The 14356-nt window shown below is 47.9% G+C and overlaps 1 protein-coding gene across 1 annotated transcript in view; it reads left to right on the forward strand.

Moving 5' to 3' along the window:
- LOC123758842 (Ca[2+]-channel protein alpha[[1]] subunit D) overlaps positions 1-14356 on the forward strand; it is a 797128-nt gene that overhangs the window by 640859 nt on the left and 141913 nt on the right. The window contains exon 37 of the mRNA XM_069338501.1: positions 9842-9936. Within this exon, the coding sequence (XP_069194602.1) occupies positions 9842-9936 (95 nt within the window). The remainder of the gene's footprint in view (positions 1-9841; positions 9937-14356) is intronic.

Raw genomic sequence — 14356 nt, forward strand, 5'->3', positions numbered from 1 at the left:
CCTCCCATTTACCTTGATGATCTTTTTTAGTTGTACTTTAAAAGTTAACAGAGTTTTGGTATTTACGGCTTCGGAAGGTAGGCAGTTCCATGGGTTTAACCATGTGGGTGAAAAAGCATCTCCTGTTCTCAGTAGTACATTATAGCTTTTTGAGCTAGAAACCATTGCTCCATGTTTGTGTTACATCTGTCCTTTTGAAAAAAAAAATTCTGGATCCACATCCTCCGAATTCTTAAGTACAGTATTTTAAAAGTTTCAATGAGATCCACCCTGTAATGCCTGGTTTGCAGTGTTGTTAACCCTGTGGCCCTCAACCATTCCTGATACATGAGTTGACTTAGCTCGGGAATGATTTTTATTACATGGTGTTACACCATCTCCAGAGCAGCTATATCTTTCTGAAGATATGGTCTCCATCCTAGGATACAGTAATCCAAATGTGGGTGCATCATATATTTGTGCAATTGAATCACTACCTTCTTTTCCATGAAGTCAAGGGTACGCTTGATTATTCTAAAGGTTTGGTTGGCTTTTCTGTGGAGAGCCCCTTCGGCTTCTTGGAGCTATACCGGGCTAATGTGCATATATTAGACCATGGCAACCCCCATGTAATTGGAAGCAGTCTATGTCTGTCATCTACCAGGTCAGAAGCCCAGAAAGGTAGGAATAATAAAACAAACTACAGCTGGTTAAAAATTGCAATTTTTAAATTGCAAAAATTGCAAACCGAAAGCCGAACTAGCAAGCAAAACTCCCCAATTTAAAACAATCGAACAAGTATGACGTCGCCACAGCTGCCACACCGCTGTCTGCGCAACTCCCCCTTCCCCAGTAGGGGGAAGTGGGGGTGGATGGGGTTCCTAGACCTCCCGCACTGGCTAGCCAACCACCATTCAAGAGGCTGTTGTGTTGGTGATGGTCGATCGACTCTGGCTCCAACCTTCTGACCAATGCTTGATTTTCGTGCTGTTTCCTCTTGCTGGATCCCACGATTCATTGGTATTTTGGGTCGTTTCCTCCAGCCTGCAGTGGTGTTGGATTGCTCCTTCTTTTTCGGGGGGTTTGGGGCTGGAGGGGCAGGTCTCTTCTCCTGCTCTCTGTCGGGTCATCCTGGCGTGGGTTCGCTTGGGTATGGTCAAAATGATGGCATCTCTCAGGTGGGTTTTCCACCTGTTTCTAGTTCCGAAATGGGACTGTGCGGACCTGCAGTTCATTCTGGACTTGTCCTACCTGAACCCTTGGGGCTTTTACCCCTCTTTTCACTGCGCGTCTCGCGTGTTGGCAGGTTGTGCTCGCCCCCTCCTTGGAATCTGCTTGGGTCCTGGCTCTTAGGTTTTCTTTGCCCTTTTGTCCCTTGATGTTTGCAAACACTGCCGTTGAGCGATTTTTGCAGGTGGCTTTTTCCAGCTGTCGTTCGATGTCCAACTTGTTGATTATCCGATGGTACTGGGGGTCCCGGGGGGTTCCTCCCGTAAGGGTCATGCCAGGGCTCAGGGTTCCGCTGCAGGTGCCAGGTTTGGAGCCGACTCTGCCTTCGATTCTGTCTGTGTCTGGTAGGTGCGGTGATCACTCTGTGCGCAGGTCTGGTTCTCGTAAGGGATGTTGGTTCTTTTGTGGTTCTCCCCATTGACGGGACGATGAGGGGAAAGACTTGCTCTGTTTGTTTGCACCTGGTCTCACAATTTATGGGCTTTTTGGGTCATTTCCAATGGCCTGCAGTGGCATTTGGTGGCCTCTCCTCCTTGAGGGGGGGAGGGTTCGGGGCTGATAGGGCAGGCCTCTTCTCCTGCACTCTGTCAGTTGAACTTGGAGTGGATGCGTTTGGGTGTGGTCAAAACGACGATGTCTCTTAGGTGGGTTTCCCTCCTGTTTCCAGTACTGAAACGGGACAGTGCGGACCTGCGAATCATTCTGGAATTGTCCCGTCTGAACCCCTGGGTTTCTTGCTCCTCCTTTCAGATGAGCACTCTGTCCCAGGTCTGGCTTCTGTTGGAGACAGGCTCTTGGATGATGTCCCTGGATCTCAAGGATGCATATTGGCACATCCCGATTCATCCAGGGTTCAGGGACTGGCTCGAGTTTGTTGTGGGGCGTCTTGGTTACCACTTTCGTTGTCTCCCATTCGGGTTAAACCTGGCACCTCATATGTTCACACACCTCACCCGGGTCATGGTAGCCCGTCTGCGTCTTTTAGGTGTTCGAGTGCTGGTCTGTCTTGACGACTGGCTGGTCTGGGCTCCCAATTGGTCCGCGTGTCTGCTCGCCAGGGATTTGGTTCTTTCCCAGCTTGCCAAGTTTGGGTTCCCAGTGAACTGGAGAAAGATCCCATCTGGTCCCCTCCCAGGTTCAGACTTGGCTGAAACTCACGAATTGCTTCTTTGTCTCTCCCTCTGGGGGGGGGGGGTCTCCGGAGGGAGAGGGAAACAAGAGGGAAACCCACCTGAGAGACGTCGTCATTTTGACCACACCCATGCGCACCCACTCCAAGATGAACTGATAGAGTGCAGGAGTCCCTCCTTCAGCTGTGGTTCTCTACGTGCTTCTTTGGGGGTGGCTCCCGGGTCATGTGGCGGTTGCTCGAGGGTTCTGTGCAGGAGCCTGAACTTTGCAATGATGGTCTACCTGCCGGGTCGGGTTTGCCTTTGTCAGCTGTTCTGGTTCCTTCGGGGACATCTCTTCCGCCTCTCTCGAGATCGCTAGGTTCTACCCCTGGGAGCCTTGTGTCGGCTGCTGCATCGCCGGCTTCCTCTTCGTTTTTTGGGGGGGTTCAATGCCATGGCGCCTACCCGAGCCCTCGCTTGATGTGTTCATGGACGCATCGTCTCTCGGCTGGGGCTTTGCAACCAGTGCTCACTAGGCCGGCCAGGGGCGGTAGGGTCTGTCCTTCCATCGAGCCCACAGCATGGTGCGGGAGTTCATGGTGGTGTGGTTTTCTCTCCGGAGGGTTTGGGTTGCTCATGGATCGATGATCCGGCTCCATTCGGACTGCTCCCCAGTGGTTAATTGCATGAACCGAGGGGGTTTCATGAGGTCCTTGGCTTGTTGGCGCTGGTCGCTTTGGGTGACTCGTCTGATGAATTCTCGGGTTTGGCTCTCCTGGCAGTTCATATTTGGGGGGCGTCCAACGTCCTGGCAGATGGCCTGTCTTGGTTCGTTCCCCTGTCTACAGAATGAACGGTCGACACCGACTCGTTCATCTGGCTCTAGCAGACATTCGGGCACCCGGAGGTGGACCTCTTCACGTCGGCATGGCTTGAGGTGCCTTCCTGTATATGTGACGCCCTGCCCCAACTGTGAGGCCACTGAGGTTGATGCCTTTTGGCAGGACTGGTTGAGGTTGGGGTTCCTGTACCTCTTTCCTCCGGTTCCGCTGTGGCTTAAAATCCTGACTCGCTTGGAGACTTACCAGAGGAGAGTAGTCCTTTTGGCCCCATGTTGGCTGGCCCAGCCTTGGTTTCAGGCATTGCTTGCTTGGTGTTCGAACCCAGAGGTTTTCCCGTGGCTCCGCCTCATTCAGCAGATCAGTCTGGTACGTCACGTGGCTGGTTCAATCTTCTTTTCGAGTTTTCGCGTATGGTACTTTTGACTCGAGTCTATCATCATCTCTATGATGATCAGGTGGCTTTATTGATGGTGTCCCAACTTCAGGCTTCGTCTTGACAGCAGTATAAGGTCTCTTGGCAGTTCTTTCAGTTCTTTCTTTTGCTTTGTAGGTATACTTCGTTGTCAGTTAAGGTAGTCTTGTCCTTTCTTTCTTGGTTGTTCCAGGACCGTCGTCTCATGTCGAATACTGTCGCTTACTATCGTGCTGCGCTGGCGGAGCCGCTGCAGCTGGCTTTCAGTATTGATGTTACTTCTGCGCAGTTTCACAAGCTGTCTCGTGCATTGTTTCACCTCCGGCCTGCTCATGCGCCGCTTGAGCCATCCTGGTCGCTGGACAGGGTGCTCTCTTATCCCTCTTCTCCTCGGTTTGTAGTGGCCCCTTCAGTTCAGGACTGTTTCTCTATGGCTCTTCTTGCTTGCATTGGCCTCTGGGGGGTCGGTTGGGGAGCTTCATGCTCTCCTCCGGTGCAGGGGTTTCTGCTCGTTAGGTCCTGGTTTGTTCATATGCAGCTGTCTCCTTCTTTCTGGCGAAGAATGAGACTATTGCTTTCCGGAGGGGTCCTTGGGTTGTAGATACTTGGTTCGTTAGGCCGGGGGTACATTATGTGTTGTGTTCGATTGTGGCTTTTTGCCGTTATTTGTGCTCGACAGACTCTGTGGCCGGGGACATGCTTTAGGTTGATCTGGTTTCCCTTCTTCCCTGTTCCAGAGTTCGGGTCTCCCAGGTCATCCGCAGGGTTATTCGGTCTAGCCAGATTGCCATCTATCCCCGTGCCCATGACGTTCGTAAGTTTGCTGCCCTTACAGCTGTTTTTGCTAATATGTCTTGGGTTGACATTCAGGGGTGGGGTTTTTGGAGGTGGAACAGGATCCTGGCTGTGCATTACTTGGTACACATTCCTGGGCCTAGTCGGGGCCTGTGTCACTTTGGGTCAGCGGTTGCAACCAGTTGTCTCGTCTTCGCGTTGAGGAATGAGCAGCGACCGCCTCCCGAGTAAGTCCCTCTGGTTTTCATCTTTTGGTAGGTAGCTCCAGGGAACCGAAGGGGCTCCCTCATGAGAACCAGTGTTGAATGTAATGAAACACCATTTGCTGGGTGAGACCGTGAGGCTCCCTGGTAACCCTTCTTCCCTCCGGTTGGCGGTTTTTCGCGTGTTTTGATATCCAGCCTCAGAACTGGGGTGTGGATTGCTGGCACAAGGAACTGGGGCTCCCCCCTTCCCCCTCCCTGGGAGGGAGAAGGGGGAGCTGTGCAGACAGCAGTGCAGTGATGTGTGACGTTATGCTCATTTGCTCATTTCTGTTGGGGGAGTTCTCTCCACTAGTTTGGCTTTTTGTAGCAATTTTCACCAGAATAAATTGCCTTTGCCTTTGCCTCTTATTGCCTTTGTTTTGGGGCGCCTATCTTTTTGGGTGCCTGACCCGGTCGATGGCAGACATAGAATGCTTCCAACCATACAGGGGTTTCTATAGGCCATTGCTCCTCACGCCTCTCTGAGGGGGGCCAAGTTCTTTCTTGTGGTACCCGGTAGGCCCAAAGAACTCTATACACATGACTGATGCCAAAGTCTAACATTAGCAATATCAGCCTGGATAGCTTCTGGGAGCCTCTGGGTCTCACCCAGAAAATGGCATTTCATTACATTCAACGCTGGTTTTTTACATTTTTAGGCGATGCTGTGGTCACAGGCTGAACAGCAGTGCTGTAAGCTCATGCTGCATGCACCAGCCTTGGTGGCTCACTCAATACTGAGGACCTCACACCCGGGAATGTTCCCCACGATTTAAAAACAAAATGGAGTTTGTTTACCAGAGTCCTGAGAAAGGTGATGTGAACCCCTGTGTATCTACAAGCCGTTTAACTAAATCTTGCATAGTACTCCAAAACGTCATGTGACGTGATGCGCACTTTTGCGTCAGTTACTCAACACGCCCTATGACATGTTGCGCAGTTTAAGGGTTAACAAACAATCCAGTATTCAAGGAAATCGAACAATCTTTCTGGATGAGGCCCAGTGACTCTTTGAAGCTATCTTGCTGGGATTGTTCCATGCAAATAGGACACAAAATATAAAGGAGTTCTGTTTGGTCTACCAGAAACCAGAACTCCCTTCACACAGGGGCAGTGAGCAAGTGACAATTCACCACCACACCAGGAAGCATCCAGAAAGTCAGTGAAGCTTTACAGACAACTAGAGGGTCAAAAAATACCAAAGCCCAGGAATCAACAAAGAACTCCACAAACAATTCACACAAAACAAGTTAAACATAAAAAAATTTACACGAAACTCATAGCACCAAATACCACCACCAGGCAGTCTGACTTCTTCACGCAACCATCTAATGTGATAATTTATGTAGCTATGAACTGGCTAACCTGTAGGGAGAGAGGGAGTTAGGGAGCCACTGGAGATCATCCAGAAAGAGGCATTTCATTATTTTCGAGGCTGGGTTTCTGAGGGAGCCCCCCCCCCCCCATGGTGGGGCTCTCTGTTGTTAGCTAACCACAGAAAACAAAAATGGGACTTACCAGGAAGGAAGAGCAGCAGCATGCATTAGGACGAAGAAGAGAATTTAGGCTGGGAGACATGGACCAAGGTAACACACGATTGACTGTGACCAGAACATTAACCAAATACCGAGCTTCCAGAACCCTGCCAAAACTCTAGAGCCCAAATATCAGGCCAGGACATGTTGGAGAAGACTGCAGCATATTCGTAAACATCTTGGGCCCTAGGGTAGACTATGAGCTGGCTAGATTTGATGACACTGCAAACCACATTTCTTTAGTTTCATTCAGGGCTGTTCTGTCCATTTCGTTTTGGTTTTGTTTTTCCTGATTGTCATCTTTTGCGAAATAGTAAACAGTGTGTCAGTAAGCTATTAGAGGGGGTACATTGATGATTGATGCTTTGTTATTCATGGCCAGGGGTGCATTGCTTGTGTTTGGTGGCATCTCTTTGCCTCTACCTGCAGATCACTGGTTCTGTCTCAGTGGACATCTTGTTAGTTGATACCATTTCCTTGGTTTTCTCTTCCAAGGCTTGTATTTTGCAGGTTGTCCTCATTGTCATCAAATCTAGCCAGCTTGTAGTCTAGCCTCAGGCCCAAGATGTGTGCCAGTTTAGTACATTGGCTGCAGTCTTCTCCAACATGTTCTGAGCTGATATTCGAGCTTGAGAGTTTCAGTGTTCTAACAGGGTTCTGGGGGCCCATTATTTGGTTAATGTTCCTGGGCCCATGTCAGTTGTGTGTTGATTTGGGCCATGTCTCTCATCCTGGATTCTCTTCTTCATCCTAGTGCATGCCATCTCTCCTCCTACCTGAAGAGTCTCATTTTAGTTCTCTGTGGCTAGTTATGATCATGGAGCCACTCTCCCAATAACTTAACATTGAATGTAGTGAAATGCCTCTTTCTGGATGAGCCCTTATAACTCCCTGAAATGCTCCCTCCATATCAGGTTAGTTAGTTTATCCGTGGGCTGTCATCAGTTCGAGAATCGATCACTGTATATGGCTGCACACAGAAGGCTCCTGGTGGTGGCATTAGGTACTACGAGTTTTATGCTAATTTTTAATGTTTCTCTTGTTCTATGTGATTCATTTGCAGTTTCCATTCTTTTGTTCCCTGTATTTCCATTCTGAAATTAATGTAAATAAACTACTGTATTATTGCTACAACTACTGACTCCATATTATAATAGTCTTGCCTGTCATCCAAGTGTCATATTTTTAGAATTCCTTTGTTATTTTCCATGAACATTCTCACTTTGTTAGCTTATTTCTTCTTTAGTAGTAACCACTGCACTACGCAACACACCTTGAGGCTTTCGTTGTGGTGTGTGCGCAATGCGCCTCAGGGATCTCATTGGTATGGCGTATTATTCATAACTCACGCGGCTACACAGGGTTCACATCAGCTTCCTCAGGGCTCTCCTAAACAGACGTCATTTAAAAAAAATCGTGGTGCAACATTCCCGGGTGTGAAGGCCTCAGTACTGAGTGAGTAACCAAGGCTGGCACACCCAGCATGAGCTAACAGCATTGCTGTTCAGATTGTGACCACAGCATCGCATAAAAATGTCCAAATATATATGTTTGGTATTATTTAGCCTTGATAGTACAGTATTACAGAAGAGCCTGACTGTGATAAAGAATGTGTACAATATTCAGATATCAGTGAATAAATGCTGTTCAAGATGTTCACAGCACTAGCCACAGCACACTGCCATTATTTTGTCCATCTAAAATTCTTCAAACCACTTCTCATGTTCCTTTACAAAATAAGCATGTGGAAGATTATTCATTTATGTGATTTAGTGACCATGATTCTGATAATAGCAGGATAATAGTAGCTGTGTGTGAGGCGACCTCTCTTATTGCCTGAACTCGACATACCAGCTTAGTTGTACAAGTATGGTGATTAAAACATGTAGATACGTATATATATGTGTAAAGAGTGTAATAAAAACAATAACAGTATGGTGGGAGGCAAAATGTTGGTCAGTGGGTGTTGAAGGTGGGAGGGAGTCAGCCAGCATCACGGCCATTCTTGTTGTTTTGGGCTCACTATACCAACTTAGTGGTTTGTTATGGTGAACACATTTGTAGATAGGTACATACAATATGTACATATAGTGTAATAACAGCAAAAACACTGTTTGAGTGATAGTAGAGTATAATATACATGTCACATATGAGCCCTATAATTTTGAGCACAGCAATATTCCATACATTGAACTATAAAAATTCCACAAATTACACTTTTGAATAATTTTACAACAAAAGAAGTGAAGAAACGAATGAGAAACATCAAAATAATTGTGAAACATAATATTTGCAGCAACTGCCGCCAAACGGGGTGGCAGGGCCTCGTGACATTGAGCGCTCTATCGCTCAGCGCCCATAATTTGCTCAACCTCCCAGCTCCATCATCAGCTAAAGTATATAACATACAATATTTTTTTTTAGTTTCCCATGATCCGAGACTGCATTTTAACAATATAAGAAGATAAAATAATTTTTTGGAAAGAATTTATTTTCTGCGCACCGATGGGTTTGTCATATTTTAATGCAAAGCAGTGCAGTGGTTAAGTGTATTACCCCAATCTCACCTTTGTAAAAAAAAAAACCAGCGTTGAATGTAATGAAACGCCATTTTCTGGGTGAGTCCCGGAGGCTCCCCGGAGCTATCCCAGGCTGATATGCTAATGTCAGACTTTGGCTTCAGTCATGTGTATGGAGTTCTTAGGCCTACCAGCGGCGCGGCGGCGTGTGACGTCACACTAGTTTGCTTGTTTTCTGTTGAGGAGTTCTATCCACTAGTTTGGCTTTTGGTAGCAATTTTAACCAGAATAAGGGTTTGTTTTGAGGCGCTTACCTTTCTGGGTGCCTGTTCCGGTCGATGGCAGACATAGAATGCTTCCAATGACACGGGGGCTTCTATTAGGCCATTGCTCCCCTTGCCTCTCTGAGGGGGCCCGGTTCTGGCCGTGGTCCCTGGTAGGCCTAAGAACTCCATACACATGACTGATGCCAAAGTCTGACATTAGCATATCAGCCTAGGATTGCTCCAGGGAGCTGACGGGGTTCCCCCCAGAAAAGTTTTTTTTATTTTTTTGTAATGTTTTTGCCTGAAACACTTTGTGTGATAGTGGCTTCATAGATTGTGTAACTTCTGTCTCTACAACTTGTACATTACTCCCATGTCCTTTGTACACAAACATTGTATTGTTGTATTCTATTATAGTAGTTTGGCAGTTTCAAGCCTTTGCTTTTGTTAACCCACCTGATATTTGTAAAGCTTCATTGATTTTATATCTGATGACCCATTTGCATGTAGCAGTCTATGCGAGAGATCTTCAGAGAGCCACAGGAGTGCCCAGGAAAAGGCGTTACATTACATTCATTGCTGGATTTTTGGGTTTTCCTCAGTGTATGGTGGTCATATCCCCCCCCCCCTTCCCCACAGCTCTCTTACCTCATTGAGGGGACAGGATATTGATGTCTCCATTAGTCCAGTGAGAAAGTTTGAAATACCTTGAGACAGTATTGGCTCTGGTGTGTGTGTGCATAAATTATGGAAAGGCACTGGTGGGGCTACCCCTTAGAAAATCAAAATAACATTTGTATTAGAATGTCTGAATGTTAACATCTTAATAAATATTGTATATAGAAGAAGAGTGCAAAGTAGATAAAGATAAAGAAATTATATATTTATTAAACATTCCACCCATAGGTTTGAGAACATTGCATGAAGCAGGACCTGAGCTGAAGCGCGCCATCTCAGGCAATCTGGATGAAATGCGTGATGATGATATTCCCACACATAGGGTAAGACTTCTTAAATTACTAATGCCGTACTCGGATCCTCTGAACTCTTTCCATGATCATGGTAATGTAGTACAAATTAATGAAAGGTAGTGAACATTGATATTTTCTTTCTGTGGGGAGCCACTACAGCTCCCAGGAGCTTATCGGGCTAATGTATGTTATATTAGACTGGGACATTAGCTATGGAGTTCAGACCTACCAGGGACCAGCGCCAGAACCTGGCCCCTTCAAAGAGATTTCAGGGAGCAATGGCCTTGGAAAACCCCAGCTTTGTCTCGGCGACAGTATGACGTTCCTGGTGTTTCTATGCACTTTTTCTTGCTCCTCGTAGGTTTTCTTCTCTTTCGCATCGGGTTGTCTTGTCCTTTCTTGGGTTTTCAGGACTACAGTTTTGATGTTTCTTACTGTCGCCTCATTTTGTGCAGCGCTGGCAGAGCCGCTCAGGCTTGCGTTCAGGGTGGACGTCACATCTGCCCCGTTTCGTACGCTTTCTTGTGTTTTGTTTCACCTCCGGCCTCCTCATGCATCACCTGAGCCATCCTGGTCCTTGATCAGGGTGCCTTCTTATCTTCTATACAGTTTGTGGTAGCCCCTTCGGTTCAGGTTTATGCTCCTTTTGTTACTGGTGGTAGGTTTGTACGTTTGCAGCCTTTCTCCGTCCTTCTGGCGACTGTCAAGACGGCTGCTTTCCGGATGGTTTTTTGTTTTTTTTATGCTTGATTGGTTTGGCCGGGGATGCGTCCTGTGTTGTACGGTTGCAGCCTTTCTCCATCCTTCTGGCGATTGTTGGGACGGCTGCTATCTGGAGGGGTTCTTGGGTTATTGATGCTTGATTGGTTCAGCCGGGGGTGTGTCCTGTATTGTCCGGTTGCGCTTTTTTGCCATTCCTGCGTAGTGTCTGGGGATGCGCTTTGGGTTGATCCGGTTCCCCTCGTTCCCTGTTTCAGGGCTTGGGTCTTCCAGGTCGTCCGCAGAGTTTTTAAGTCTTCCAGCCTGCGGTCTGTCCTTGCGCCTGTGCTGTTCGGACGTTTGCAGCTTTTGCTGCTGTGTTGGTGATGTCTAGGGCTCATTTTGGGTGCAGGGATTTGAGGGTCGCACGGGTTCTTGGTTGCCCATTCTTTATGCGCGTCTGCTCCTGTGCGTTCTTGTTGCCTTGGGTCGCAGGTTGCTGCCTGTTGTCTCGGCTTCGCGTTACAGAGTTTGTGGTGGCTGCCTCCTGGGTCAGCCCTTTCTTTTCCTTCTCTTTGGGTATGAAGCTCCAGGGAGCCGTAGGGGCTTCCCACAGCAAACCAGCATTGAATGTAATGAAACGCCATTTTTTGGGTGATCCCCGGAGGCTCCCTGGCAACCCTCCCTCCCACTGGTCGACGTTTTTTTCGCATTGGTTGAAGCTTAGCTTCCGAACTGATGCTAGGCAGCCGACACGGTAGGTCCGGGGCTCCCATCTCCCCCTCTCGGGGCGGGGAGGGCTGCGCGGACGATTGGTGCGGCAGTAAAGTGTGATGTTTGCTCTTTTGCTTGTTTTCTTGGGATTGTAGGGAGTTTCTACCTCTCTGTTCATTTTTTTGTTTTAGTTTTTTATCATGTGGTGTTTGTTTTGTTATGCCTACCTTTCTGGGTGCAAACCCCGGTCAATGGCAGATAAGGAAAACCCCAAGCACAAGGGGGTTTTCCAGGGCCATTGCTCCCTGAAACCTCACTGAAGGGGCCAGGTTCAGGCACTGGTCCTTGGTAGGTCTGAACTCCTTAGCTAATGTCCCAGTCTAATATAACATACATTAGCCCGATAAGCTCCAGGGAGCCTCCGGGGCTCACCCAGAAAATGGCATTTCATTACATTCAACGCTGTTTTTTTTCTAACTACAATACAGTACATATGTTTATCTTACCTTTATGGAGGACTCTTGATTGCATATGGAAGATGGTGAGGAGGGGGGGGGAGGAGAAGGAGAGGTGTTACTGTTTGGAAGGGGAGTCCCCTTCCTTTATACCATCAGGCAGTGAGTACTTCTCTGGGGTACACACTCTGGTACGTTTTGACTGCATATCACTAGGACCTGCTTCTGGTTCACTGCTTGATTTTCTCACTAGAAATCGTTCCATTGAAGATTATTTTTCCCTTCTTTCCAACACTTGTCTGTAGTGAGGCATCACATTGTCATTAAAAAGATCAATGCAATGGTCTGTTACAGCTTTATCTTAGTGATTCTTTTCAGCAAAACTTTGCAGTTCTTCCCATACTGCACACATTTTCTTAATTAATGAGGAAGGGACATCCACTAATGCCACTGTCTCCTCCTCCTCCTCCTCCTCTGAAGATTTGTTGTACTGCCTAGCTAGTTCAACAACACGAATACCATTTTCATGTTTACATTTAATGTCTTGTTTTTCCTCTAGGGTCATTCTTACATGTGTTTTCATATGTTGAACCTTACCACTGATTTCTTGGGATCCATGGTGTGATATATAATAATCAATTTTATGTTCTAAAATAAAAAAATCACCACATAAATAGAATTTCTAATAAATGTGATCGTCACTAAGTGGAACGGCTCTAGTAAACTGAGGCAGGTTGGTCCACGTGACCGGGAACCATGCACTCGATCAATCCGAATGTGTACCAACAAAAATCGTTATTCGACGACACTATCGTAATTTGAGTACCTTTTTTCGATCAAATTTATATTGTAACTCGAAATTATCGTAAATCTGGGCAATCGTAAGTCAAGGTGCCACTGTATTGGTTTTATAATTTTATTGTACACGTCCTGATTCAACTGGGGGGTTCAGTGACTGGCTCAGTTTTGTCGCTGGGCAACAAGCTTACCGCTTTTGTTGCCTTCCATTCTGCTTGAATCTGGCACCTCAAGTGTTCACACGTCTTAACGGGTCGTGGTGACCTGTTTGCTTCTGTTAGGGGTTCGGGTTCTGGCTTGCCTCGATGACTAGCTGGTGTGGGCTCCCAGCCGGTCCGAGTATCTGCTCACCAGGGATATGGTTCTTTCCCAGCTCGCCGGCTTTGGGTCACATGGTGAACTGGAGGAAATCCCTTTTGGTTCCCTCTCATGTTCGGACTTAGCTGGATTCTTGACTTGTATGGGACTCTCGGACCTGCTTCCTTGTCTCTCCCTCCTGTGATGCTGTTGTGACTGCGGCCCCGCCTCCAACTGTTTTTGAAGGGCAACCAGGACACACGTCGGTTGTTTGAGCGGCTGTGCGGGAGCCTGAGCTTTGCCGTGCTGGTCTACTCATCGGGTCAGATCTGACTTCAGTAGATGTTCTGGTTTCTTTGGGGTTGTCCCTTCCACCGCTCTCTCGGTATCGATGGGTTCGGATCCCGGGAGCTTTTCGTCGGCTGCTGCGTCGCTGGCTTCTTGTGCGGGATTTTCGGGGTTCTGTGCCGTGGTGCCTCCCCGAGCCCTCATTCGATGTGTTAATGGATGCCTCGTCTCTCAGCTGGGGTTTTGTGACAAGTGCTCACCAGGTCAGCCAGGGTCAGTGAGGTCCATCCTTCCATCGAGCTCACAGCACGGTGCGGGAGTTTGCGGCGGTGTGGCATTCACTTCAGAGGATTTGACTCGCTCCTCTTTGGAGCAATGGTCCCGCTGCATTCGAACTGCTCCCTGATGGTTCATTGCCTGAATCGCGGGGGTTCGATGCGGTCCTTGGTTCTTTAGGGCTAGTCGCTTCAGGTGACTTGTCTGCTGAGTTCTCAGGGCTTGGCTCTCCTGGCGGTTCATGTTCAAGGGGTTTCAAACATCTTGGCGGACAGCCTGTCTCAGTTCATTCCCCTCTCCACGGAATGGACGGTCGACGCCAACTTGTTTAGTTGGCTCTGCCGGACGTACAGGCGCCCAGAGGTGGACCTATTTGCATCGGGGTGGTCGAAGCATCTTTCAGTTTAGGTGGCGTCCTTCCCAGACTGCGAGGCTGGCGGGGTCGATATCTTTCAGCTGGACTGGTCGAGGCAGAGTTACCTGTATCCTCTTCCCTCCGGTCTGGTTGTTGCTCCTGATCCTGGCTCGGTTGGAGACTTACGAAGGGAGAGTAGTCCTGTTGGCTCCTTGGTGGCTGGCCCAGCCTTAGTTTCAGGCGCTTCTTGCCTGATGTCTAAACCCTAGGGTCTTCCCGCGGCTTCGCCTCTTTCAGCAGATCAGTCTGGTTTGTTACGTGGCTGGTTTGATCTTCTCCACTCTTTGCGTCTGGTCATTTTGACGCGGGTCTATCACCACTTGTATGGTGGATCAGGTGGCTTAGTTGATGGTGTCCCACCTGCGAGTTTTGTCTAGACGGCAGAATAAAATTTCCTGGCAGTCCTTTCGGCAATTTTTGTCAATTCGTAGCTTGTCTTCGATTTCTGATCAGGTTGTTTTGTCCTTTCTCTCTTAGTTGTTTCAGGACCGTCATCTTATGCCAAATT

This window comes from Procambarus clarkii, chromosome 1, assembly GCF_040958095.1.
Source record: "Procambarus clarkii isolate CNS0578487 chromosome 1, FALCON_Pclarkii_2.0, whole genome shotgun sequence".
In the NCBI taxonomy this organism is placed as follows: Eukaryota; Metazoa; Arthropoda; class Malacostraca; order Decapoda; family Cambaridae; genus Procambarus; species Procambarus clarkii.